Source organism: Rhineura floridana, chromosome 10 (genome assembly GCF_030035675.1).
Source record: "Rhineura floridana isolate rRhiFlo1 chromosome 10, rRhiFlo1.hap2, whole genome shotgun sequence".
NCBI classification, from domain to species: Eukaryota; Metazoa; Chordata; class Lepidosauria; order Squamata; family Rhineuridae; genus Rhineura; species Rhineura floridana.
In genome coordinates, this window is record NC_084489.1 from 64028254 (window position 1) to 64055565 (window position 27312).

The 27312-nt window shown below is 42.5% G+C and overlaps 2 protein-coding genes across 2 annotated transcripts in view; one reads left to right on the top strand and one right to left on the bottom strand.

Annotated features, from left to right (window-relative positions):
• LOC133364849 (protein adenylyltransferase SelO-like) overlaps positions 1-6762 on the bottom strand; it is a 56290-nt gene extending 49528 nt beyond the window's left edge. Inside the window, exons 1-3 of the mRNA XM_061585724.1 lie at positions 6342-6762; positions 3190-3435; positions 895-1013 (exon numbers count right to left, since the gene is read on the bottom strand). Coding sequence (XP_061441708.1) covers positions 895-1013; positions 3190-3403 — 333 coding nt within the window. The 5' untranslated portion in view covers positions 3404-3435; positions 6342-6762. The remainder of the gene's footprint in view (positions 1-894; positions 1014-3189; positions 3436-6341) is intronic.
• PDSS1 (decaprenyl diphosphate synthase subunit 1) overlaps positions 6355-27312 on the top strand; it is a 28458-nt gene continuing 7500 nt past the window's right edge. Inside the window, exons 1-5 of the mRNA XM_061585722.1 lie at positions 6355-6797; positions 15045-15109; positions 22973-23093; positions 23203-23333; positions 24882-25023. Of these exons, the coding sequence (XP_061441706.1) occupies positions 6639-6797; positions 15045-15109; positions 22973-23093; positions 23203-23333; positions 24882-25023 (618 nt within the window). The 5' untranslated portion in view covers positions 6355-6638. The remainder of the gene's footprint in view (positions 6798-15044; positions 15110-22972; positions 23094-23202; positions 23334-24881; positions 25024-27312) is intronic.

The following is a 27312-nucleotide window of genomic DNA, read 5'->3' on the forward strand; positions in this document are numbered from 1 at the left end:
CGCATATAGTCAAAATTACCCTTGAAAATCCCTTAAATTATCCATAAAGTACACTATGAAAAATACATATCTTTAAACACTAGAATCACACTCAGCGTGGCAATATGTTCACACTATGAGAGTCATATGGGAACTGAGACCGACTGAGGGAATGGCAAATTCACATTCCATCTCACGCTCACTCCAGGGCATATGTTCACTGGTTAGAATGGTGGGTGGAATTGCCCACACTATTTAATTTTTTTTGCGGGGGGGGGGGAAGTGCATATAGCTGAATTCACGTAAGTTAAATGTGCATATGACACGACTCCACTGTAATGCTAAATAGAAAAGAGGACGGGAGTAGCACCTGTATGAGAGGGGAGGGAGGCAAAAATGACACACAAACCCAGGAAGTGCTGTGAGCTGGATTGCCTCCTCTACAAATCCTTTAGGCATCAGTACTGGGTTTGGATACTTCTCAGGTCTGAAGCTTATTCAGTGGCCTTGCGACATCACTGTGAAATGAAAAGGGAGGGACAATACCCATGTGAGAACAAAAAAGGGTGGAGTGTGAGCTCTTCTCTCTCATACAGCGAAGAACTACTTCCACACCTACTGTGCCTTGAGTTGCGTAACGAAGAAAACTCCACCTGTACAGAGGTGGTGGAAATCTTTAGGGATTTCCGGAAATGTTCTGGTAAAGCTAGCATGGATACCTGGAAAGGAGTTGAGTGATGAGTGAAGAGTTTCCATATGCCCATTGCAAACTGGGATGTGATTTTATATGATACATTATGCAAGCAATATTTTGTTTACTCAGATTCCCAATATTTTAAAAAATACACACTTAGGCAAAAGAGTAACACTGTCTCATATAGTTAGGCGTTCCACATAAAGAAAATGGAGTCTAACCTTTGAAACAGCTACAAGCAGAACTCTGGATTTAAACGGTGTAGGATAAACAACTGAAAAAATGAAGTCTCGCGCTTCACGAACATAATTATCTTGAATGGGATCAATGGGAAGGGTAGCTGAAAGAAACAAGCAAAATCTTTTCACATAACGTTCCAGAGGACTAGTCACATTAATCCTGTGCAGCAAAAACAACAGATTCCTGTTTATGAACTGCATTTCATGAGGTGGGCTCTGATCTTCGAAAACTTATGCCACAATAAATTTGTTAGTATTTCAGGCAACACTTGGCTTTTTGTAGTTTTCACATAACATTGCATACTAATTAAACAACCCTATGATTTATATTGCCTTTAAAATCATACTTGGAAAGGAGTTGAGTGCTGAGTAATATTAAACAATGGATGAATTCACACATAATGCTAAGCCATTGTTTATTTTAAGCATAGTTTGCTCAATAAAGCAGAAGTCATCTCACAGACAAGCAAACAAGCCATGGCTTGTTTCTTCAGAGCTTGGTTTGTTTTTCAGCTGCTCTTGCCTCATTCCACTGTAGTTTGGCCAACATCTGGGATGGGGTGGCCAAACAAACCATGGTCAAGCAAGGTTGCTGGGTTTGGACACAATACCAACCTATACAGTAATACCTCAGTTAACAAAGTAGATGCGTTCCTGGACATTACTTCTTTAACAGAAACTTTGGTACCAGAGATAGGAATAATACGGAAAGAATACGGATAGGTTCCTACACCCGCTCATAGATGGTGGGGACAGCTTCAATAGAGGTTTTAAAGGGTGCCTACCTGGTATCCTCCCCTTCCCCCTCCTTCTCTGAATTGTATTGGATCCTTCCCTCCCTAGCAAGAGATCTCCTTAAAGAAAAGCAGACAGATGCTGTCAATTTCACCTTAAAACAAGGCACAGGCTTGAATGTTTACCAATAGCAAAGCAAATCTTGTCAGTTTCACTTTTTTAAAAAAGCCTTCCTTAAAAGGAACTTCCTATCTGGAGGATACCTTAAAACAAGACATGGTTTGTAAACCAACGAAGCCAGAAAGCAAGCCATGGTTAGTCTGCTAGACGGGTTCAGATGTTCAAACAAATTGCACTTTGGCTAAACCATCCCTAAATTAGCCTTATGCAAATGAAGCCAATGACTGAGATGAAAAAAGCAGAGTATAAGTGTAACTAATTTATTTAAGAAATAAACCTTTCCACTGGCATTACTCAAAGTATGAGGGCTCATCTACATGGAAGCATTTCTTCATAGAAAATAACCTTTTACCTTCTCTTTTCATTTGCATTGTCCACAGTTCCTATCAAAAGTTAGCTGCCAATTGCTTTTTCCCATTCACACAAGCAAGCATTCCTCTAGGGAGGATCTTCTTCCTTGTGGCCCTGCCCTCTAATTGTACATTTCCACTCCCTATGGTTGCTAAGGTGACCAATCATGTTCAGTCTGTTCTTCAGCTGCAGAAAAGGTTCCTTTAAAAAAACAACGCAGAACAGCGAATATCTGTGTTTTCCCTGGTAAGATACAGCCAAAATACGAATCTTTGCTTGAGCAGTGTTATGCTTTTGTGCACAAGTTGGGGGAAAAAGAAAATAAAGGCAGTTTGCAGCAACATAAACAAGGCCAGCAGAGTGGATGAGAGCAACTAGAAGTTGCTTGTCAGTGTACAGGAAATAAAATGAATGAAGGGAGCAGGAGGGAGTAGGTGTAGAGGAGGGAAAGATTGACACACCCACCTAAAAGCATTGGAGCAAAAGGTCTGCAAGCACTAGAGATATAGAGTGAAGATGCTTTTTTCCCCCTTTTCATATTATCAGTGGATTGGGTTAGTATAGAATCACAGGGGGAAACCTGTGTCATAGCTTCTGTTTGCCAGTAACATAATGTGAACCACACAAATTTAAAGGAGATGCAAGTAGCACCAAACACACAGCAAACCATCATGCAGATGAACCCTGAGTCCCCCAGGGTAGAAAGCAGCACAGGAATATCACAAAGCTATATTTTTATATATATAATATTTTATATTAAATGGTAAAACAAATAAAATGTGAGTATTAGAGTGGGTTATATATATAGCTATCTTTTTATATTAAAGTGGTATCTTTTATATTAACATGGATTTGTTAACTGAGGTATTACTGTGTAATATAATAGCTATCTTTTTGTATTAAATATATTATATTAAAATGGTAAAACAAACAAAATGTGAGTACTAGAGTGGGTTATATATATATATATATTCATATTCTTATATTAGTGCAACAGTGGTTGAAAAGTACCTGTGAATTTTTCTGTGCAAAGTCTCCATCCACCAAAATTAGATAATTTTCTTTTTCTTTCACAATAGTCTTGATCCACGTTTGATTTATTGATGTAATGATGTACATGGCTAAAACTACTTGCAGCAATTACAGTGTCCAGGAGGCAGCATCCAGACTGATATACCAACATTAACCAAATGAGAAACCACGGAGCTACACAGTACCTTGACATACTGAGTCCTAGAACTTAACGTAGTCTCAAGTCTGCATGGAACCAAAAGAGATACTTGCAGTGAGTTCAAGGTTCTAGCACTGAATCTTTCACCACCTCTAAATATCCTATTCATAAGGTCGCCATAAGTCAGGATCGACTTGAAGGCAGTCCATTTCATTTTTTGCTTCCTTTTAAATTCTAAAAAATGCCCTTGTTAATGATTTGACATTATTTGGTAAAGGATATCACTCTAAGAGTGGCTTTTTAAAAAAATCTGTTTTAAAATGTTGGAAGTGGGGCAAGAGCAACTCCTGTTTTGTTCTTTTGTTTAAGCTCCAGAGGGAAGATAGAGCTAGGGTCCTCCAGATGGATAGGCTTTGTTTACCTTTTACCTGTGATGCTGACTGACTTCCTTCTGTCACTAGACTGTGATGCCTTTAGGGAAGCTGCCCCTCCACCTTCCGCCCTTTCCACTCCTTCGTCCTCCGGCTGTCTGGGAGAGAGGAGACATCCCTTTGTCTCTGCTCTCTCTCTCCAAGCATGGGGCTAACTCCTACACCTTGGTGTTATGCTTCCAACTTAGCTAGTTAGTTAGAACTAGGTATGCCTTTTCTATCTACTATGTATTTCTATAAATAAAGTAGCTTTTATTTTACTAAGTGTCAAGTCTCAGTGATGCTGATGCAGGGTAAAAGCCTGCTTTCTTAGGCAAACGCACACACACGGTGGCACACTCACATTTCAACATTTGCTGTTACTCTCTGCTGCTGTGGTGCTGCTTTTAAATGAAATTAAGCAACACAACTACACACAGCGCAACATAAAAATCATAGAGGAAACTATCCACAAGGAACTTCTATAGGACTTGGGCTGAGGAGGCCCAAGTTCAAATCCCCACTTAGCCATGAAGCTGAATGAACAACCTTGGGCCCATCTCTATCTCTCAGTCTAACCTACCTCACAGGGTTGTTGCGAGGATAAAATGAAGGGGGACAAGAACCACCTATGCTGCTTTGATCTCCTTGGAGGAAAGGCAGGATATAAACGAAGTAAATAAATATATAACAAAAGTCCCATTTGTTCTCAAATAAAAGGAGTGATGAGAGCTATAAAGTGTATCAAGAAAGAACCATTTAAAGTAAGGGATTCCTGTAACCCTATGCAGTTCACATCTATGCAGTTCTTTGAGAACCTATCTTAAGACCTCAACATTGTGTTACTCTTTCAGGAGAAATAAGAAATGGTCCCCTAAGTGATTTCACTGTGCACAAATAGAATGGCCTTGTTTGGGTTTAGCGATATATGAGCTTTGGCCAGCTTCAAGAGAAGATAGCAGAACCCTTTGCTTTCATTTTTATCTAACCACAGTTTAGTTGTATGTTCAAGCCTGTACAAACTATGGTTAGTCTTATATATGGTTTACTGAAAAAGGCAACTTCAAACATATTCAGCCCAGTAGTTTATGAAGCTGTCTTGCTTCAATGAACCATCAATAAGATTTGCCACAGCTTACGGTTCAGACAATGTTAAACTGTGGTTAACTGAAGACAAAAGCGAAAGCACACCAGAGGAGGAGAGGGTGAAGTGCATGAGCCTAAGAAAAATTATAGTTCAAGTGAGATTTTGCAGAGGAAAAGAATTAAGATAATTAAAAGTTATGTAGGAAATTGGAACTGGTTTGTGACATATTGAAATAAAAGGTAAACTGATTTTTTTGAAAACAACAACACATTTCTAGGGTGTTGAAGGATTCCACATGTTTTTCACTTCTATTTACTTCCAATTCTATATTCTGGATATCCAGGTTATTAGTGTTTATGCAGATTTTTAATAGCAATTTGAGCGTGAATAGTAATTTAGTTACAATATGACATGTGAGATACACAGAGATCGGGAATACCATCGTCTGAATGATCCTGACTTTAGTGTTCAGTGATACATCTTTGCATTTGAGGACCTTTTCTAGTTCTCTCATAGCTGTCCTCCCCAGTCCTAGGTTTCTTCTGTTTGCTTGACTATTGTCTCCTTTTTGGTTAATGACTGTGTCAAGGTATTGATAATCCTTGACAAGTTCAATGTCCTCACTGTCAACTTTGAAGTTACATAAACCTTCTGTTGTCATTACTTTAATCTTTCTGATGTTCAGCTGTAGTCCTGCTGTTGTGCTTTCCTCTTTAACTTTCATCAGCATTCATTTCAAATCATCATGGTTTCTGCTAGTAGTATGGTATTGTCTGCATATCTTAAATATTTCTCCCTCCAAGCGACAACCTAGCAGAGTTCAATGGTCTGATCAGTGTCAGAAAGCCTTTGACACCCTGAAAATACAGTACTCTTATCTTGAGAGCACCTAACTTTGATGCTCCATTCATAGCCCAAACAGATGCCTCAGAGTCGGGAACTGGATGTGCCTTGATGCAAGCCAATGAGGAGGGTAATTTGCATCCTGTTGCTTTCCTTAACCAGAAACTGCTCCAAAGAGAGAGGATTTTATCCACGATAGAAAAAGTGTGTTTATTTTCACACCTCCTTCATCGTGCTTAATACATCATGCTTAATAACATCACTTGGGCCTGCTCCCTGACATCACTAAGGCCCGCTCCCAAAACCTCAGGGTTTGGGATGCTTCTGACCTGGCAACCCTACTTACAACTATGAATCATCCCCCAAGTTAGGAGTGCCGTTTCTCCTTCCTCTGGCAGGGTTCATATGCCTTTAATGGCATGAAGTGATTCCCTCACTGAGTTCCTGACTGGTATAGCATAAACTTATGCACATAAACTCAGTGGGTGAAGCACTTTCTAGCACAGAGGCATCCGAGAAAAGCTTCATCTGTGGAATTTCTGCCTCTGATGCACCTGTAAAAGACTCGGCAGGAGGCTTTCCAAAATACAAAAACAAAGTGACAACTCTAAAACCCCTTCGGTCCTGTTAACCGAATAAGCCTTCACTATACCTCATTTCCTCTGACGTGGGAAGGCGGCCCTCCTCTCCTTTTCCCGCTGAGCCAACTTTTCTTGTCGCTGGAAGGCAGGCAGGAGGCTGGGTCACAGAGTCTTGTCGCTCCTCCCCGTTAGTTACTCCCTCGGGACCCTCCTTGGTGTCTGTGTAGGCGCCTGAGGAGCTGTTGGCTGCTCCTCTCCCGCCATAGGCCGGGTTTCCGCGTCCGGGTCGCCATAGTTGCTTCAAGAAGGGAGGGGGTCCTAGCAGCAGCAACGGCGGAAGAAGCAGGGCCGGCTCGGAGGACGCCGCCATGGCCTTGCGGTGGTGGCATCGCTGCTGCTGTTCCTGCTCTTCTCGGGCGACGTGGCTCGCCGGCCCTTTGCGGAGTCTGGGCTCCGCTAGGAACAGCAGCAGCAGCCCACAGCCGACTGTAGGACTTGCAGCGCCCGTGTGGAAGGCGGCGGAGGTGGTAAGTGAGCTTAGCCTGGCGAATGGAGGTCATTGGGTGAATGAATGGGTGCTGGTGGGTGATTGCAGGCGCCTGGAGCGGGAACATGAAGCCGCTTTGCAGGGTGTGTGCGCCTTGTGGAGGAAGGAAGGCTGGAACCTCGTGATAGAATTACAGGTGGAAAAAACGGCAGCCAAAACGATCTTGGCGCAGGTCCCCTACGAGGAAATGCTAAAATGTTTGGGGGTTCTTTTAAGCTTGGGGAAAAGATCGTTGGGGGGATGTGTACAGAGGTAAAGCTTCCCCCCACCCTGTCTCATAATGAGACAAGAAAGTAGCAATGATGCCTCCTAAACTCTTGCGCCTGGTGCCATGGGAGGCGAGGGAAGGAGAGCATGGGCCCAAAGCTTATTCACTAAATCATGGTTTAACACTGCATATGAGCATGGCCATTTTAACACTCGCAACCCATAGAGAGCTCTTTTATTCTATCACAACAACCAAAGCCGCAATTTTCTCCCTGTTTGATTCTAGGTAGAAAAGTATAGGATTGATTTGCATGGTTATGAACTGTTGAAAAATTGACCACGGACCAGGGAGAATCTTGGATGGACAAATCTGTGTGAGTCTGAAGCATTCAGGCTGCAATCCAGTACATGTCTACTCAGAAGTAAGCTCCATCGGGTTCAACGGGACTTACTCCCAGGTAAGTGTGTATTGGATTGCAGCCTAAGAATGAAACCCGAAGCATTAAAACAGCTGCGGATTACTTCCCACACAATTCTCTGGTACAACAGGGAAGTTACCTGGGATGAAGTGGCCAGGATCACTAAAGGCACTCATCCAAATGAACATTTATTTATTTATTCATTTATTTCATTAAAGTTATTTTATTTTCTGAAATTTGTTAGTTGCTTTTCTACACACAAGGCAACTTGCGGTTAATAAAAAATTAACAAAAATCTATATAAAAAGACTACCTGAGTTTATTTTGGAGCCTTACTGCTTGGCAATGATTGTAGGAACATACCAGATTGGACTATTTTGTCCATTTAGGCCATGATAGTCTACGCCAGTAGTTCCTAAACTCTTCTCCCCACAGACCACTTGAAATTTGCTTGAGGTCTCAGCGTCGCACTTAATACTTTTTTCTGTCTGTTGGAGCAATTGCAATATGCTGTATGATTTTCAGTTGTACTTTCATTGATTATTTTATTTCTTTTATATTGTATTACAATTTGCACTGGGGGATGAGGTTTCAGACCCTTGGCCTCTTAATTGTGGTGTGCCACAGGGTTCTATCCTCTCCCCCATGCTATTCAACATCTATATGAAACCGCTGGGAGCCATCGTCAGGAGTTTTGGGCTGCAGTGTCACCAATATGCGGATGACACGCAGCTCTATCTCTCATTTAAATCTTCACCAGAGTTGGCTGTGGATACCTTGTCCAATTGCCTGGAGTCCGTAAGTGGATGGATGGGAGAGAACAGGCTGAAGCTCAATCCCGACAAGACCAAGGTGTTGCTAGTGGGGGATAAGAGAAGGTTGGGAAATTTCGACTTGGTGCTTAATGGGGTGAGATTGCCCCTGAAGGACCAGGTCCGCAGCCTAGGGGTCATTTTAGACTCCCAGCTGTCCATGGAGGCTCAGGTTGAGGCAGTGAGCCGGGCAGCTTGGTACCAATTACATCTAGTACAGAGTCTGCGACCCTACCTTCCTATACATCTGCTCCCACGGGTGATACATGCCCTGGTCTCCTCTCGATTAGACTACTGTAATGCGCTCTACGTGGGGTTACCCTTGAAGACGGTCCGGAAATTGCAGCTGGTACAGAATGCGGCGGCACGCTTGATAAAGCGGAGCCGTCGCCGGGACCATGTCACCCCAGTGTTGATGGAGCTACACTGGCTGCCAGTTGTGTACCGGGCCCAATTCAAAGTGTTGGTATTATCCTTTAAAACCCTATACGGTTTCAGCCCAGCTTATCTGAAGGAACGCCTCCAGTATCACCAAATATGCCGCCAAACAAGATCAGCCTCACAAGACCTTCTCTTGGTCCCACTGGTGAGAACAGCTAGGCTGGTGCGGACCAGAGAGAGGGCGTTTTCGATCGTGGCCCCCACCCTCTGGAACTTGCTTCTGTTTGACCTCCGACATGCCTCCTCCCTGATGGCTTTTCGCCGAGCCTTAAAGACCTGGCTATTCAGGCAGGCCTATGGGACTTCTGGGGCGGGTTAGGTTTTTATACTGTATTAATTGAAGGATGGTTTTAGATGAATTGATGTTAATATTGTGATTGGTGATTGTATATGTTTTATATTGTATTTATATTGCTGTACGTCGCCCAGAGTGTCTGTTAACTCAGACAGATGGGCAACTAACAAATAAAATTTTATTATTATTATTATTATTTATTTTATTACATTATGGCTTATTTATGTACTGTTTTTTGGCCCAAAGACCCCAAAGCAGTGAACAGAATATTAATACAAAAAGATACAGTAAATCAATCAAAACAATAAAATTTTAGCTGCAGTAGTAGGTAATACTGGAACTGAATTTAACTCTTAGGATCAGGCTACACAATATACAGGCTAGACACAGCAACACAGATAAAGAGCACGCACAACCATTCTCATGTACATTTGGATGAACATCCTATTTATGTCTTAATTCCTAATCCAACAAGTGATACATGCACAAAAATCTGAAATATCACTATACTCATATTGAAAGATGCAACCTGAATGCCCATTTGCTTGCCTGGAAAACAAGCTCTGACTCTGACTGTGTAGACACATTTGTCTCATTTCCTGTTCCCTACCCTTTCACAAGGTTCTTTTCCTTTTCCTAGGTTACTGTGTCAGCTGTCTCTGAATACCCAGTACTAAGGAACAGTAGCAGAAAAGGACTATTCCCCTCAAGTCCTGCTTGTGGGCTCCCTTTAGTCATGAAGTCTGCCACTGAGGGAAATAGCATGCTGAACTCGATAGGCTTTTGGCCTGAACCAGCAGGACTCTTATGTTCTTACAATGTAATTAAAAAGGAATTATAACATTTAAATATATGACTTTACTGCCTCGGGCAGTGAAGAGGTTTTGGACTGGGTTGTATCAGATCAACTCAATAGGAAACCTCTCTAGAGTGAAAGTGATTCTCTGCATCAGTGGTTCCCAAACTTCCCCCCCAGACCACTTGAAAATTGCTGGTGCTCTTGGCTGACCACTTAATGATTTTTCTGAGTGTTGTAGCAATTGTAATGCGCTGCTAGATGCTGTATGATTTTTATTTGTGTCTTTATTGCTTCTTTTCTTATATTGTGTTTTATACAATTCGCATTCCTCAGAATTCAGTAAAATACAACATAAGAAATAAAAGAAGCAGTAAAAATATAATGAAAAATCAATATAAATATTTAATGTGGACATGCCACAGACCACCTGAATGAAGTTTGCAGACCACAGTTTGGAAACCCCTGCATTAGATCCATTTCAGTTTCATTTTAGGCTACAGTCTAAACTGTGGAGAGAGAACCCTCCTAGCATTGATTGACAGGGGAGCACATTCCTATTTATTCCTACCAGGAGGAGGGTTGCTTTTCTATACCACCAAACATGGTGTCTTTCTGGACAATGTGGCACTAGCTTCTGCTCCTCTTTTTGCAGGTTGCAGAAGGTAATGCTACAAAACTGTTGCTCTGTCTTTTGGGAATTGCCCTGGGGATGTGCAATAATCCATTCTATGAGGACTTGGAGCTTGGTGTCATCAGTATGCTGATGGCACCCAGTTAATATCTGTTTCAAATATCAGCATGGCAGTGAAGTCTCTGATCCAGTAATGGGCAGAATAAGGATGAATACACTGAAGCTCAATGTAGATAACGTTGACATATTGATGAGTAGCCCAGTTGTGCTGTGTAATGTCTGAAAAGTCCCTTTCAGGTACCTGTCGTGGAATTGAAGCCTTTTAGATGTGTGATATGCACTGTTCTAGGAGTTGTACCATGGAAACAGGGAATGAAATTGGTGCCCCAATTGTGTAATTGCTGTGTATTATACAGCCCTTCAGAACATTGATAGTAGTGTGTGAATTATGTTTTATGAGTTGTCAGTAGGAACATAGGTAAACAAGTCAGTACTTATCCATTCATGAGATCCATTGATCAGGCTCAGACCTCAGGAGAAAGCATAGGATAATATCACTCATTGTCTCCGTTCAAATGATGTTTCATAATAAACCATGGGAATGACTATTGGGGCCAAGCGTTCCTTCCTCTGCTGGTCCTCAGGCACCACTTTGGCGCTTCATTTCTGGCTTGCATTCAACCAGAGTTCCCCGTTAGGCCCAAACTGAGGAACTCTTGCTTAATGACAGTTAACAAGCCAGGTTCATAAGCCAGAGGTCTCCTGTGCAGAAGTAATGGGGAACTCGATGGCTTAATATGAAATGAACATAAGGGGAGGAGTGTTTGTCCCTAGTGCTCATTTCTAGCTTCATAAACCTCCAGGAACTGCCAGATAGGGGAGAATGGGTGCCTTGGTAGGAACTACCTTCTTTGGCATGAGGTAGATATATTGTTGGAGAACAACAAAAACTCTTCATACAGAGTTTTCTTTATGTCAAAGATGCAGATGAGGAACTCCAAAGGGCGTGTTTTTTTCTTTGGGGAAAAGAAATTCTTCCAAATTCTTCCAAGCTACACAGGAAGTAGATTGGACTGTGCAAGACCAACCCAAATTGTGTTTGCATTTTTACAAATTCGTAGGGCGGTACAATATCTTGGAGAGGAAGTCAGGTCTCCTGCTCCTCTGGTGCATTCACTATAGCTGCCTACTTCCCCTGCTTTTTAAAGTTTGATAGAAATATCTGTTGGCTATACGTACGTTCTTAAACCGCAAGGTTTTTTGCCTGTTATTGAATATCTCTGCTTTTTAATCCGGGAGGTAAGAAATGGGATCCTGTGCAAGTTTGCTGAGAATGGATTGATGATTTGCATGCTTATTGAGTTCAGTGGAATTTATTCCCCTGCAATCATGCTTAGGATAGGTAAAACTGACCATGGGGAGAGAGGCCTGGAGTGGGCAGGGGAGGAGGAAGAAGGAAAAGGGAGGGGAGGAAGAAGGGAGAGGAGAGGGGAAGGAGGGGAAAGGCAGGCCTGATCATTTGCATGCTTACTGAGTTCAGTGGGATTTCTTCCCATGCAATCATGGCTAGGATAGGTAAAACTGACCATGGGGGGGAGGAGGGGGGAGGAGAATGTAGAGGAAGGGGGAGAGGGGAGGGGGAAGGAGGGGATTAGAAGGGGAGGGGAAGGGATGAAGGAAGTGGGAGGGAAGGGGCAAAAGAGAGGTGATGCGAGGGAGAAGGAGGGAAGGGCAGGTTTGATCTTTTGCATGCATTTTGTTCAATGGGATTTACTCCCGCGCAATCATGCTTGAAAATGAAATGGACTGCCTTCAAGTAGATTCCGACTTATGGGGACCCTACGAATAGTGGTTTACCATTGCCTTCCTCTGAGGCTGAAAGGCGGCTCAAGGTCACCCAGTGATCTTCATGGCTATGTGGGGATTCGAACCCTGGTCTCCCAGGTTGTAGTCCTAGGATAGGTAAAATTGACCATGGAGGAGGTGGAAGACGGAGGGGAGGGGAAGGAGGAGGAGGGAGAAGGAGGGGATTGAAAAGAGATGGGGAGGGGAAGGGACAGGGGAAGGCAGGGGGAAGGAAGGGGAAGGAGGGAGGAGAGGGCAGGTTGGATCATTTGCATGCTTATTGAGTTCAGTGGGATTTACTCCTGTCCAATGATGTTTAGAATAGGTGAAACTGACCTGGGGGAGGGGCAGGGAGGGGAGGAGGAGGGAGGGGAGGGGGAGGGGAGGAGATTGGAGGGAAAGGCACTTGGCAGAGGGGAAGCCCCTTTCCTTTCCAAAAGGAAAACATTGTGAACAGTATCATTCTTTTTCAGGGTTTCCCCCACCTTTTTATACAGCAGGCACATGTAGCCTCCTACCCAAATTTAAACCAAAGCTGTCCCTGGCCACATCCACACCAGACCTTTATTTCCCTTTAGATAGTCATGGCTTCTCCCAAAGAATCCTGGGAAGTGTAGCTAGTGAAGGGTGCTGAGAGTAGTTAGGAGATGCTGTGTTCCCCTCACAGAGCTTTAATCAGAGCAGCTGACTGTTAAACCAGTCTGGCCACTGGAGCTCTGTCAGGGGAATAGGAATCTCCTCTCAGCACCCTTCACAAACTACACTTCCCAGGATTCTTTGGGGAAGCCATGACTGTCTCAAGTGAAATCAAAGTCTGGTGTGGATGTGGCCCCCTGATTAGGCAAGAAGTGAAATCAAAGTCTGGTGTGGGTGTGGCCCCCTGATTAGGCAAGACCAGCAGCTGTGAGTCTGGTTTTTAGAACACTGACAGTTGATTCTTACTGAGCATGCCGGACATTATCATTGAATTCAATGCTAAATTTCTTAAATTAATTAAAAATTAGCCAGGCATTTTTTAAACTGCAGAAGATGAAGGTCAGAGTATGCAGCAAGGTCAGGAATAGGATTACAGATACTCTGTGAACATGGCTGATTTTAATGAATTTCAACAGATTATGAGAACTCTGACAGAAAAAAGTCCAAAAGGGGTCTGTTTTTCTCTCTCTTTTTACACTTCGAACTCTCGGTTCTCTCTGACTGTTGCGTGTATCGCCATGAAAATTGAGAGGGTTGTTAAGCAAGCGTTTCTGAGTTCAGGATTATAAGTTTTGTAAGGTTTTGTTCCGAAATTAGCTTATGGGAAGCATCAGAATGGCATGGGGGGTATTTTCAAGTTAACATTGTGGAATGCAAAAAATCCATGCTGACTATAGTATACAGCCACTCTCATGGCTGTATAATATGGGGAACGTGCAGCCCTCTCCAATTCTCATCATGCCCCAACGAGCCTGGTTGGGATGATGGAAGTTGTAGTCCAACAATACCTGGAGAGCATCAGGTTCCCTTTGCTGGTTCTAAGGGCTGCTTTAGATAAATTTTGGACATTTTGAACTCATCTACAATACACAAGAATTTTCCTGCACATTGTTATTTATTCATTAACATGAACATCCTGCTTTTTGTGCAAAAGCACTTTAAGGCAGCTAACATAAAAGAATCAAATTTAATAGCTGAAAGTACAAAACTAGACAATCCAGTGAACAGGAAAGCAACAATGAAGCAGAAAAAAAGACATCCCCAGTATAAATGCCCTCTGAAATAAAACTGCTTGTTGCCAAAAGGCTAGCAGCAAAGCAGTGGAGTGATTGTGTGATGATTGTGTGATGATGAGGAACCTGAAGCAGAGTTTTGTGCTATATGCTTTTTCTGCTATTGAATACTTGCCCATTAAAGGCTTCTGCAACCTGAGAGCTTGCATAACAGTTTTCAGCTTAGTCCAGTAAAAGATACCACTTTGCATCAGAAAATGAGGCATGGACTCAAAATGGTTTAAGGAAGGAAGGAATTGCAAAACTCTTATTCTGGCTTTGTTTTTATAGTGCTTGCCCTTCAGAAGGAAATATTGCAAGAGTTAATGAGTAACAGAATGTAAGTAGGGAATGAAATGAAGATGCTGTTCTTATAAACAGCTATGAGTGGCAATTGCCTCCAGATGACCAGAAATGGAAGCTTTTACCAAATTGAAAAAGAGTTGTGTTTGCGTTTTTGTTGTTGTTGTTTTTACTAAACTCGGTAGGTGAAAGCAGATAGGCTAGTAACTTTTGCTGCCTTGTTTGCAAGGCTGCATTAACACATGCCTGGGTTGCATCCAGGTTTGATTCATGCAAGTCAGTCTACATGGGGCTTCCTTTCAAGAGTCTTCCTTTGGAAGTTTCAGTTGATCCAGAAAGCAGCTACAAAGAAGTTGACAAGTGCTCCCAAACAGGAACACATTGTACCAATCCTGCAACAGCTGTCCTGGTTACAACTTGCTTTCAGGCATAAATCAAAGTCTTGATTGTTACCTTTAAAGCCCTAAATGGCTTTCTTCCCATGTTGTCCTGCTAATGGCTTTCTTCCCATGTTGTCCTGCTAAGATCAGAAGGAGAGAGCCTTTTCTGTGTTCCCCAGGGTGGAAGCCCAGCTGGGTGGGACAAAAGAGTGGGTCTTCTCAGTGGCTATACCCAGATCGTGGAGGATATAGATGCTCAAATAAAATAAAATAAAATAGTTATGTGAAACGTGGTTTGTAAATGAATCCTCACTTCTGTTTTGTTTTTCTTTTTTTCCTATGTGCAGAGACCTGATTTTCTTGGGGGCCGTTCAGCTCTGTCCTTTCCAAAAATACTTAGTATATTTTGGCGGTAAGTTGACCTTGTACTGCACCATAAATAAGATTGGGTTTTAAGTAACCTGGGTGAATATTTTTAGAAGTTTTATTGTTATGGGTGACCTATATAACTGCATAATTTAATATATTGGAACAAAATTGTAAACTGCTTCAGGGCATTCTGTTGTGGAAACTGATTCAGTAAACTAAAATAACTAATTGGTGCGGGATCAACCTGTTTTTACCCTTGTGTTATACAGCAACTCTAATGTGCTTGTCTATTTCATATCACTTTGGTTGGATTTCTAACTCCTATTTGGATATTTTAAAGTCTCTCGGCTGGATACTTGTATTTGGGGCACATCCTATTGAGAAGGTCTCCTGCACAAGCCTGCCAACCCACCTTGCATTCAAACATGCAAAAGTTCCATCAAGTGTCTTTACCCTAATCTTTAGACTAAGATGAAGAAGCAGTGCCAAGGTATAATAAATAAATAAGAGGAGTAGCAACGCCAGACCAATAATAAGCTTCTTAAAGTGAAACCATTACATTGGTTGTGGTCAAATGAGTCACTTAAGAATCATGGGAAGGAAGTTGTCCTGACTCAGTTAAGGATGGGATAAGGGGTTCCTACCAATCAGTATCTTTCGAGAGGGGAGGTCCCATCAAGTGCACCACTTGTAATGTTCCCCTCGCTGCAAAACACAAGTTCCTGAAGTGTCCACAATTCTCAAGTGCACAGCAGGCCTTCCTGCATACAGTAGGGCCCCGCTTTACAGCGTTTCGCTAATACAGCGGTCTCAATTAGACACAATTAGACTAAAGCCCCACGCATATGGCGCTTGTTCCGCTTTTACGACAGTTTTCAGGCATCGCGTGCCATTCTATTCAATGGGTTCTGCTTTACAGTGGTTTTCGCTTTACAGCGGGGGTCCAGAACGTAACCCGCCGTATGAGTGAGGCCCTACTGTACCTAGTTCCAGGCTGCAAAGGCAGCTTTGCTTCTGAACAACAGAGTTGCTGTACACAAGCTCTGTTCAGGTTCCTGAGCTTTCCTGCCCAACTGTCTTCATTTGAAGACAGCTTGAATTACAGTAGGGTCCTGCTTCTCGGTGCCCCACTTCTTGGCGTTCCGTGCGAGTGGGGCGATCAGCTGGAGGGGGGGCTGGAGTTCCCTGCGCTCCAGCTGATCTCGCCGGAGGGGAAGAGCGCACTACAGCTGATCTCGGGGGCAGTTAGACTCCCGCGCTCGAGCTGATTGTGCCTGAGGAGGGGAAGATCAGCTGTAGCGCGCCACAGCTGATCTTCTCCTCTGGTCTTCTGCGATCAGCGGGTAAGGTTCCAGCGGGTTAGGTTCCAGCGGGTTAGCTGATCTGCTTTTCAGCGGGGCGTCTGGAACCTAACCTGCCGTATGAGTGGGGCCCTACTATATTGAATTATTGGGAAGAAGCTGCTGATGCAAGAATCTTCCAAGTAAACAGAATTAATGAGGAGAGAGAGACTCTGTTGCCATCAGGGGAGGCTGCTTTCACCTGCCTTGCTCCAGCCTTCAAATGGGAGCTGCCTCAGGAGAAGGACTATGAGGGGAGAAAGACTCTGTTGCCATCAGGGGAAGCTGTTTCCACCTGCCTTGCCCCAGCCTTCAAACGAAGCTTCTTTAGGAGGACTTTCTGATATTTGGGTTGGTCCGTGTGGGTTGGGAGATAGCTTCTACTTTGTTGTTTAGTTTTATTGCTTTTTTTATGTTTATATACTTTTATGTTTGATGTTTGTTACACAGCCACGGGAGTGGCTGTATACTATAGCCAGCGGGGATTTTTCACATTCCGCAATGTTAAATTGAAAATACCCCCCATGCCATTCTGATGCTTCCCATAAGCTCATTTCAAAACAAAACCTTACATAATTTATAGTCCTGAACTCAGAAACGCTTGCTTAACAACCCTGTCAATTTTCATGGCGATACACAAAACAGTCAGAGAGAATAGACAGTTCAAAGTGTAAAAAGAGAGAGAAAAACCTCAGAGCCCTTTTGGACTTTTTTCTGTCAGAGTTCTCATAATCTGTTGAAATTCATTAAAAATCAGCCATGTTCACAGAGTACCTGTAATCCTAATACTGACGTTGCCCCATACTCTGACCTTCATCTGCTGCAGTTTAAAAGTTTAAAAAATGCATGGCTGATTTTTAATTAATTTAATAAATTTTGGCTGGGACCCAATGATCGCACGGAGCATGCTCAGTAAGAACCAACTGTCAAGAGTTCTAAAAGCCTCACAGCTGCTGGGCTTGCCTAATCAGAGGGCCACACCCACACCAGACTTTGATTTCATGTGAGACAGTCATGGCTTCCCTCAAAGAATCCTGGGGAGTGTAGTTTGTGAAGGGTGCTAAGAGACTGCTATTCCCCTGAGAGAATGGTTTAACAGTCAACCACTCTGATTGAAGGTCTGTGAGGGGAACAGGGCATCTCCTAGCAACTCTCAGCACCCTTCACTAACTACACTTCCCAGGATTCTTTGAGAGAAGCCATGACTGTCCAGAGTGAAATAAAGGCCTGGTGTGGATGTGGCCAGGGAAAGCTTTGGTTTAAATTTGGGTAGGAGGCTACATGTGTCTGCTGTAGAATAAAAAGGTGGGGGGAAGCCTGAAAAAGAATGATTCTGTTCACAATGTTTTCCTTTTGGAAAGGAAAGGGGCTTCCCTTCTGCCCAGTACCCACCCACCCAATATTCTCCCCTCCCACTCCCTGCCCCTTCCCTGGGTCAGTGTTGGATTACGACCTGGGAGACCAGGGTTCGAATCCCCACACAGCCATGAAGCTGACTGGGTGACCTTGGGCCAGTCACTGCCTCTTAGCCTCAGAGGAATACAATGATGAAATCACCTTTGAATACCGTTTACCATGAAAACCCTATTCAAAGGGTCGCAATAGGTGGGGATTGACTTGAAGGCAGTCCATTTTCATTTTCAAACATGATTGCATAGAAATAAATCCCACTGAACTCAAAAAATATACAAATGATCAAACCCACCCTCCCTTCTCTTTCCTCCTGTCCCCTCCTCTTGCCCCTTCCCTCCCCCTTCCTTTGCCCCTCACTCCCAATCCCCTTCCAATCCCCTCTTTCCCCTTCCCCCTCCTCCCCTTCCTCCTCCCCATGGTCAGTTTTACCTATCTTAAACATGATTGCACGGACATAAATACCATTGAACTCTTTAAGCATGCAAATGATCAAACCTGCTCTCCCCTCCATCTTCCTTTGCCCCCCTCCAATACGCTCCTTCCCACTCCCCAGTGTTTCCTATCCTAACCAAGATTGCATAGGAGTAAATCCCATTGAAAATAAGCATGCAAATGATCAGACCTGCTTTTCCCCTCTCCTCTCCCTCCCTCCTCCCCTGCCCACTCCAGCCCTCCCTCCCCCGGTCAGTTTTACCTATCCTAAGCATGATTGCACGGGAGTAAATCGCACTGAATTTAATAAACATGCAAATGATCAAACCTGTCCTCTTCCCCTCTCCATCCTGCCTCCTCCCTTCCCAGTCCTCCCCTCTGCATTTCCTCCCCTCCCTCCTCCTCCTCCTCCCCTCGCCATCCTCTGTGGTCAGTTTCACCTATCCTAAGCATGATTGCAGGGGAGTAAATCCCATTGAACTCAGTAAGCATGCAAATGATCCATCCATTCTCAGCAAACTTGGACAGGATCCCATTTCTTACCTCCCGGATTAAAAAGCAGGGAAATTCACTAATAGGCAAAAAACCTTGCGGTTTAAGAACATACCTATAGCCCACAGCTATTCTATCAAACTTTAAAAAGCAGGGAAATTGGGTAGCTCAAGTGAATGCACCAGGGAAGCAGGAGACCTGACCTCCTCTCTGAGATATTGGACTGCCCTACAAATTGGTCAAAATGCAAGCACTATTTGGGTTGGTCTTTCACAGTCCAGTCCACTTCCTGTGTAGCTTGGAAGAATTTGGTAACATGTGCCTCTGAGCATATGGTGAGTGGTGGCAACACCTGCAATCAGCCCAAAGAATAGAAAGAAGACATGTGCTGTGCTGATCTTGTTTTAGCAGGGAGGAAGCAACATTATGAAGACAGTTGATATAGTTCAGATGGTCACTTTGAATATGTCTGATTTCCTTTGCAATTTTAGTGACGTTTCCTTTAGGAAATCATTTTGTTTTGTTTCTGTTTCTGTGAATATGTGAAGTACAGCAACACTTTGCGAAATTTATACTAAAAATACTCCAAACATAATTGTGGAATAAGGGCACTGACTTCTGCAGAATAGTCTCCAGTGGACCTCAGGAATGTCTCAATTTGCACAAGATAAAACAGTGGGAGGTGAAACATATTCTAGCAAAATGCTAGGTGTGCTCTATGTTTTTAATTGACCGTGCCCACCTTGCCTTAAATGAAGTGGTTTAAACATAGCAGGCTGAACATATGCATCCTCTTTTTTCCAACAGCTAGAGTCATTGATGAAGTAGCAACATATTGGAGTCAGTCTGATTTTTCATCAAACTGCAGGTCCAAATTCCACTGTTAATGCACCCAAAATAGAAATAGAACATAACCTCCAATTTGAAACACAAAAGGCTGTAAAAAGGCTTTGAAATTAATAAAAATAAATTTGACACAGATTTCTAGGATGAACAATGAGTGAAATAAAATTTTCTAGTTTAGATTCTCTGTAGAAACATTAATAACACAGGAAAGAAGCAAAGTAAGAAGAACACCAACAAACATACAAAAATATAATTCTCCATCTTTGGAGATGGCAAGCGTTGCCACCACTCACCATATGCTCAGAGGCACATGTTACCAAATTCTTCCAAGCTACACAGGAAGTGGATTGGACTGTGAAAGATCAACCCAAATGGTGTTTGCATTTTGACTAATTTGTAGGGCAGTCCAATAGCTCAGAGAGGAGTTCAGGTCTCCTGCTCCCCTGGTGCATTCACTATAGCTGCCCAATTTCCCTGCTTTTTAAAGTTTGATAGAATAGCTGTGGGCTATAGGTATGTTCTTAAACCGCAAGGTTTTTTGCCTATTAGTGAATATGCCTTTATTTTGTACGTTGCTCAGAGTGGCTGGGTTTCCAGCCAGATGGGCAACTAATAAATCGAATTAAATAAATAAAAATAATAATAATAAACTAGAGCAGTACTAGATGTTTGATTAGGCATTGCGTTCCTTGATTATGGTAAAGGTTCATTAGTGTATAGTTCCCATTTATTGTATTGGCTTTAATCTCTCTATACTAGATGTTCTGGGAGATGTGGACCAGTGCTTCTCCTTATCTCTTTATTCCTTTCTCTTTTTCTTGTTACATCTCATACAAACAACATAAGATGTGATGACATAACGCTTTACATATCTCTGTCCCCACTGAGGATATGTCCATTGTGGGGATATTGTGCAGTACTGGTTGGTATATAAAAAAACCCTGCTGGATCAGGCCAATGGCCTATCTAGTCCAGCATCCTATTCTCACAGTGGCCAGCCAGATGCCTGTGAGAAGCCTGAAAGCAGGACCTGAGCTAGAGGTGTAAAATTTCCAGACATTTTGAGGCCATGGGGAAAAAAACTTTTTTTTTCCAGAAAAAACCAAAATTTTCAGAAAAATCGAAATAACGCATTAACACTTTTTACATATTGAAAGTTGCTTTGCTACTTCAGGGACATAAAATGTAATTATGTACAAGTTGGTTTGGCATAAAATTATCACATTTGGTATATTAATATTCTATATTGTTTTAAATTTTTAAATTGTGTTTTAAATTGTTTTTTAAAAGATGTATTTTAAATTGTATTTGTTTTTACTTATTGTAAACCGCCCAGAGAGCTTCGGCTATGGGGTGGTATACAAGTTAAATAAATAAATAAATAATAAATAAGTAAAAGTACATTTTATTCAAACAATTATTACAAATTGAATGTACTTTTTAAAATTTTTACTTTTACTTTTTTTGGTAACAAATGGATCTACAAGATCCTGAACTGTAAAGAACACCTGAACTGTAAGGAACCCCTTTCATTTTGCCAGTTTATGAGGAGCAGACAAAAAACAATTTTAAAAAAACAGAAGGAACCATCAACATTAATAACAAAGAAAATTATTTATGTCTCTGCTAGTCCTCCACAGTGTTAAGCTGACATAAAGCAACCATTCCAATAAAAAGAACTGAGAAGGGGGGGGAGATTCAATGAAACATTTTATTCATCATGCTAAAATAAAACATTCCATAATCCATTTTTCTTCATTTTTTTTCAATTTTTCCAATTTTTGGGAAAAAACCAAAAAAAGGCTACAGAAAAAAACAGGGGAAAATGTTTTTTCTGACTTTTTCAGGGTTTTTTTGGGGCCTTCATATCTCTACTCAAAAGTATCTGGTTCTGGGGCATGGAATCTTATCAGCAAAAACTATGAGGTCTTCCTTGCCAACCTTTTGACGCTCATGGGGTCTGAACTGGCGGTGACCGACCAGGAGAGAGACCTCGGGGTTGTACTGGACAGCACGATGAAAATGTCGACCCAGTGTGCGGCAGCTGTGAAAAAGGCAAATTCCATGCTAGCGATAATTAGGAAAGGTATTGAAAATAAAACAGCCAATATCATAATGCCGTTGTATAAATCTATGGTGCGGCCGCATTTGGAATACTGTGTACAGTTCTGGTCGCCTCATCTCAAAAAGGATATTATAGAGTTGGAAAAGGTTCAGAAGAGGGCAACCAGAATGATCAAGGGGATGGAGCGACTCCCTTACGAGGAAAGGTTGCAGCATTTGGGGCTTTTTAGTTTAGAGAAAAGGCAGGTCAGAGGAGACATGATAGAAGTGTATAAAATTATGCATGGCATTGAGAAAGTGGATAGGGAAAAGTTTTTCTCCCTCTCTCATAATACTAGAACTCGTGGACATTCAAAGAAGCTGAATGTTGGAAGATTCAGGACAGACAAAAGGAAGTACTTCTTTACTCAGCGCATAGTTAAACTATGGAATTTGCTCCCACAAGATGCAGTAATGGCCACCAGCTTGGATGGCTTTAAAAGAAGATTAGACAAATTCATGGAGGACAGGGCTATCAATGGCTACTAGCTGTGATGGCTGTGCTGTGCCACCCTAGTCAGAGGCAGCATGCTTCTGAAAACCAGTTGCTGGAAGCCTCAGGAGGGGAGAGTGTTCTTGCACTCGGGTCCTGCTTGCGGGCTTCCCCCAGGCACCTGGTTGGCCACTGTGAGAACAGGATGCTGGACTAGATGGGCCACTGGCCTGATCCAGCAGGCTCTTCTTATGTTCTTATGTTCTTTTCTTTCTCATTTTTGCAGAGTGCTTGCAACAATGTTAAGAGTCCCACTAAGTTACATTCACACAGCTTCCCTTCTTGTGGGAGGGGGTAATGTGGGTACCATCTAAGGGGAGGAATAATGGAGTAATGTTACAGAGTGACATTAAGGGTGTATGGCAGGGTAAGGGAAATAAAGCAGAGTGGCAGAAGAAAAGGGTTAAGAAACTCCACACTGCTAAGAACTTTGGAAGGGAATCAGAACTCTGAGATTTCCCCACCTTTGCTCTTGCAGCTGACCAATGGGAAGGGGCATGGTGACATCCTCATTAAACACCAGTATGTGCTGCAAAGGCCTGGGATATTGGCAAAAGTAGGTGGACAGGGAGGAAACAAGCCAGGCTCGCACAAAACAAGCCAAAGTTTGTGTGATATCTGTGGGATGACTTGTTGTTTAAGCATGGTTTGTTTAATAAACCATGGTTTAACTTTTGCTTAGTGTGAGATGCAAACCAGGCCACAATTTTGTATGTTCTGTAAAAGGAAACAGAATTCAGACCTTTATTTTAGCTGTCTAAATCCTTCCATGTAATACTGTTGCCAGGTTTCATCATGCAACAGTGCGAAAATACAGCTGTGGTAAAATGATTAGTGATGAAAAATATAAGGATCCTTTTAAACTGGGAAGGAAAGACTTGAAAAATCTCTACGAAGATATTAAAAAGGTAAGACATCCTTGGTGACTGGTGTGAGGGAATCTAATGGATCTCTATTCAGAAAGTCTTAACATTGAAATATCCAATATTACTAGATTGCATTTTTGTTTGTTTACAGGAATTATGGGTATCTACTGCAGAACTTAAGGAAATGTGTGAATATTACTTTGATGGCAAAGGGAAGGCTTTTCGACCAATGATTGTGGTGCTAATGGCTAGAGCATGCAATTTTCATCATAACAACTCTGGGTAAACACCTAACCTTTATTTTTGAAGTTCTTAAAATTTGAGATCTAGTTTCCTGGCTCAAAAAAAAAGTCAATTGCTAACAACAACAGCACCAGTTCAATAACATGTTTGCAACTTCAGAATTTATGCATCTTTCAATATCTGACCCACACTTTACACAGCATTGGAAAGGGTGCTATCTCTCCCCCTCCCCCACCAAAACAAATGCATTCTAAAAACAAGAGCAGAAAAGGCCTGGATTCCATTAGCTGACATATAAATATCTAGAGCTGTTGGGAAAGAGAGAGTGCCTATAACCATGGACATAGTCCAGGGGAACCTTTGCCCCCAAATTATATTGTGGCAAAGGAGCTGCTCCCAGGTTGTTGTTTTTTGTTTGGTTTTTGGTTTTTTTGCACATCTGACTCATGAGGAAAGCAGTATAAAAAGGGTTGGAAGGAGCAACAGGTAGGCAAAGTTCCAGGTAGGTGTAAAGTGGCAGGATGGGAAGGAAAGGCAGTGTGGATTGTGGGAGAGCTGCTGCTGAAGGTTGGACACTTAGTGCACAATCCTAATCCTGTCTGCCGAGAAGTCAGTAGGGCTTACTCCCAGACAAGTGGGGTTAAGTGACTTGATATCCACCTGATAGCTTTTGACCACAGGAAGATCTTGCCGTGTGGTTCAATAGGACAAGGTCACTTCTTGTCTCTTTAGTGCTGCCCATGGGTGCCCCGAGGACTTCACTAGCCACATCTTTTCCAAAACGTTAATCGTGGATCATTAGACAATCTGGTCCTGCAATCTGCCTCTGTTATGGTTAATTGGATTCCCCTGGGAAACGTTTAGCGGAAGCTGGTGGAGATAGTCGCCTCTTTGCTGCTGTCATCTGGTCACCGGAGGCATAACTGACTCTAAACACGTAAACTCCATGTTTTGCTCTCATGGCTAATATCCCTCAATACATTCATGGGGGCTAGGTCTTTCTCAGCCTTCCCCAACCTGGCCCCCTCCAGATATTTTGTACTACAATTCCCATCAGCACCAGACAGCATTGCCATGCTAGCTAGGGCTGATGGAGGTTGCAGTTCAAAATATCTGTAGGGCACCAGGTTGGGGAAGACTAGTCCATCTAACCCCTTTTAAAAGCCATTTATTTCAGTGGTCAACTACTAAACAAATTCCTGTGTTTTGTACTTGAATTTTGTTTTGTTAGATGGCCAAGTTCTAATGTTCTGAACAAGAGAGAATAATTTCTTCCTGCACTGCTGTGTGTTTTTGTAAACCTCCATCTTGTTTCGGAGATGCCCAAAATTAGTGCTTAATATTTTCACTACCCCTTACCTGCCTGTAAAAGCCAAGTGCTAGATGCTGCTGGAGAAGAACTGTAGGATGAAGTTTGGATGCAGAAGTTAACTACAGAGACACTGAACCCAAAAATATTTGTCACAAATGCAGAACAAGCCAGTATTATAGATTTGCTATCCAAAACAGTCTTTTCCTGTGCTGAACAAGTATATTTGGTTTGCTCAACTTCTCTTGGCCCCTTATCCCCTCCCCTTCTGTTTTTAGGGAGGTGCAGGCAAGCCAGCGTTCTGTAGCAGTAATAGCAGAAATGATCCATACAGCTACTCTAGTTCATGATGATGTCATTGATGATGCAAATTCACGAAGAGGAAAACTGACAGTTAATCAAATCTGGGGAGAAAGGAAGGTGAGTGTGTTTGTAACTATGCAAGAGTGTCCTGTATTTTGGGGGATGTTTACACAAGAGGGGAAAGTACACAGGCTGTGAGGATAAGTAAGGCAAAAGGGGGCAGGTTTTATCTTGTGCTTTTAAGGCAAAATAATTAAGGATACTTTTTATTTGGAAGACTTTGTTAGTCACATGCATGCTTTTTAATTGCACAGAAAGCTTGTCATACAAAATTAGATGCAGCTAAACATTAGGCATGTAGTCCTGCCAAAGTTCAGCACTTCCTGGTTCCGCTGAAAGTTAAGTGTGCCTCTGACAAAAGGATTCTTTGCACCCCAAAAGGCCTGCCTGTTAATTTTCCAGTAGAAGCTAATCAAATAAAAGGTCACATTCAGAGCTTTTAACTTTCCACCTTTAACTCCTAAGCACAGGCTTGACTTTCCCATTGAAATCAAAGGGACTTCAAAACTTCAGCTCCGTGCCCAGACAATAATGTGCATATCATCCTTCTTTGGGACAAACACAGCAGTGATTCTATCCAAGCTTAAATATTTTGAAACAGTTTAAGGTATTTTTTTGGCATGGTTTTAATGGAGATGAATGCAGACATTCAGATAATGTGGTAATGGAAGCCATATCTGCAGCAGGAGTTCAGGTTCATGCCTTACAAACTTCCTCTCCCCCCCCCCCAAAAAAGCATTCTTGTCCTGCCACTGGGCTTTTCAGTGTCAATGCATTGGAAGTCATGTTAGAGTAGAGGCCTAGTCATCATGCATAGAATCCAACATGAGTGGGAATAGTCTGCATGATTGCTACTTCTCCGATGTAGTTATGTTTGGTGGAAGATTGGGATGTATGTTTCCATGATAGAGATTGAAAAAAGCTTTTATGCAGGCACGAGAATTTTGGCATTATAAAACATTCTGCCCAATGGTGTTTTTGTATTCTTGCATAAAAACAAAACAAATATAAACTGTGTTTCAGCACTTTTCAAATTCTCTTGTTCATGGAATCACTATGGAAAGAAAGCTGCATGTGTTTTCCTAGCACCTTTTGAAGCTCACTTATGAGTGTGGAAGAGGTACCCCATCACACTTCCCTTAAAATGGCCTCTTTGAATAAATCCTGAGAAGCAGATATAGCTGAAGGCTAGAATAACAGGAAATTATCTGAAGAGAAGCTGATAAGATAACCAGCCTGAGGAAATGCTTCATACCTTTCTTCAGAATACTTGGTATGTCACCTCCCCTTTCCTTATCTTGTGGGAGGAGTGGTTGGTAAAACTGTCTATCCCAGAAGTAGCCAACATGGTGCCCTCCAGATATTGTTGGACTACAACTCTCATCAGCCCCAGCAAGGATGACCAATGATCAAGGGTGATGGTAACAATAGTCTAGCAACTTCTGGAGGGCACCGTGTTGGCTGTGCCTGATCTAGCCCCATCTTCTCCAGAATGAAGCTGACCTTCCCATCCCGTCTCCCAGTCCCACTTTTATTTTATTTATTATTTATTAGATTTATATCCCGCCCTTCCTCCCAGTAGGAACCCTGCCACCCACCCACCCCGCTCCATCTGCTTTGAGTTGTTGAAAAAACGTGTAATCTATAAGCATGAGTTGAAGTTGAAAGTGGTAGTGGGGAGATGATAGAGGATGGCACGGCAGGGAGGAAGGAAGTTCAAATGTACAGTATATGTTACCTGGATGGCAGATGAAATTTGATTAACAAAAGAGGTTCTTTGAGTTGAGAGCTTGTTGTGTTGTGTCCCAAGCTTACCTGAGATCCAACGGGAAAGAAAGGAGCACATATTAATGGTGCATCAGCTGGTTCCCATTTGCCCTAATCTGGCAGTGGAGCTTCATGTGCTTAACTAACACTGATGCTCTAACAGGCCCCACTAACTTGATGGCCATGCCTGTTCATCTGGCTGGGCTATATCTCCCTATCTGCGTGCACCTCATGGGTGGATTGGAGGCATTATGGTTCAACGCAAACTCATTTTGGATGATAAAAATAACAAACTTAGTTCTATCCATGAACTTTTGTAAAGGAAAGAAACAATGGATAAATCTTTTTGCCTGAACAATTAAAAGCTACACTTGGCATTCCAATAGCTAAAATATAATGTTCCTGGTATCCTTGAAATTATTTAGCTCTGAGTTTTTTAAAAAATGTTTTGTTGTTTGTTGCTCTGAGCTCCTTTGGGTGGAAGGGCAAGATAGTGTTAAAAAGAAATACGTGGTAATTGAGCTGACTTCTTTTTGCGCTGCTGGCAAGCATAGGAGCCGGTTTGTAGCCTGGGAGTCC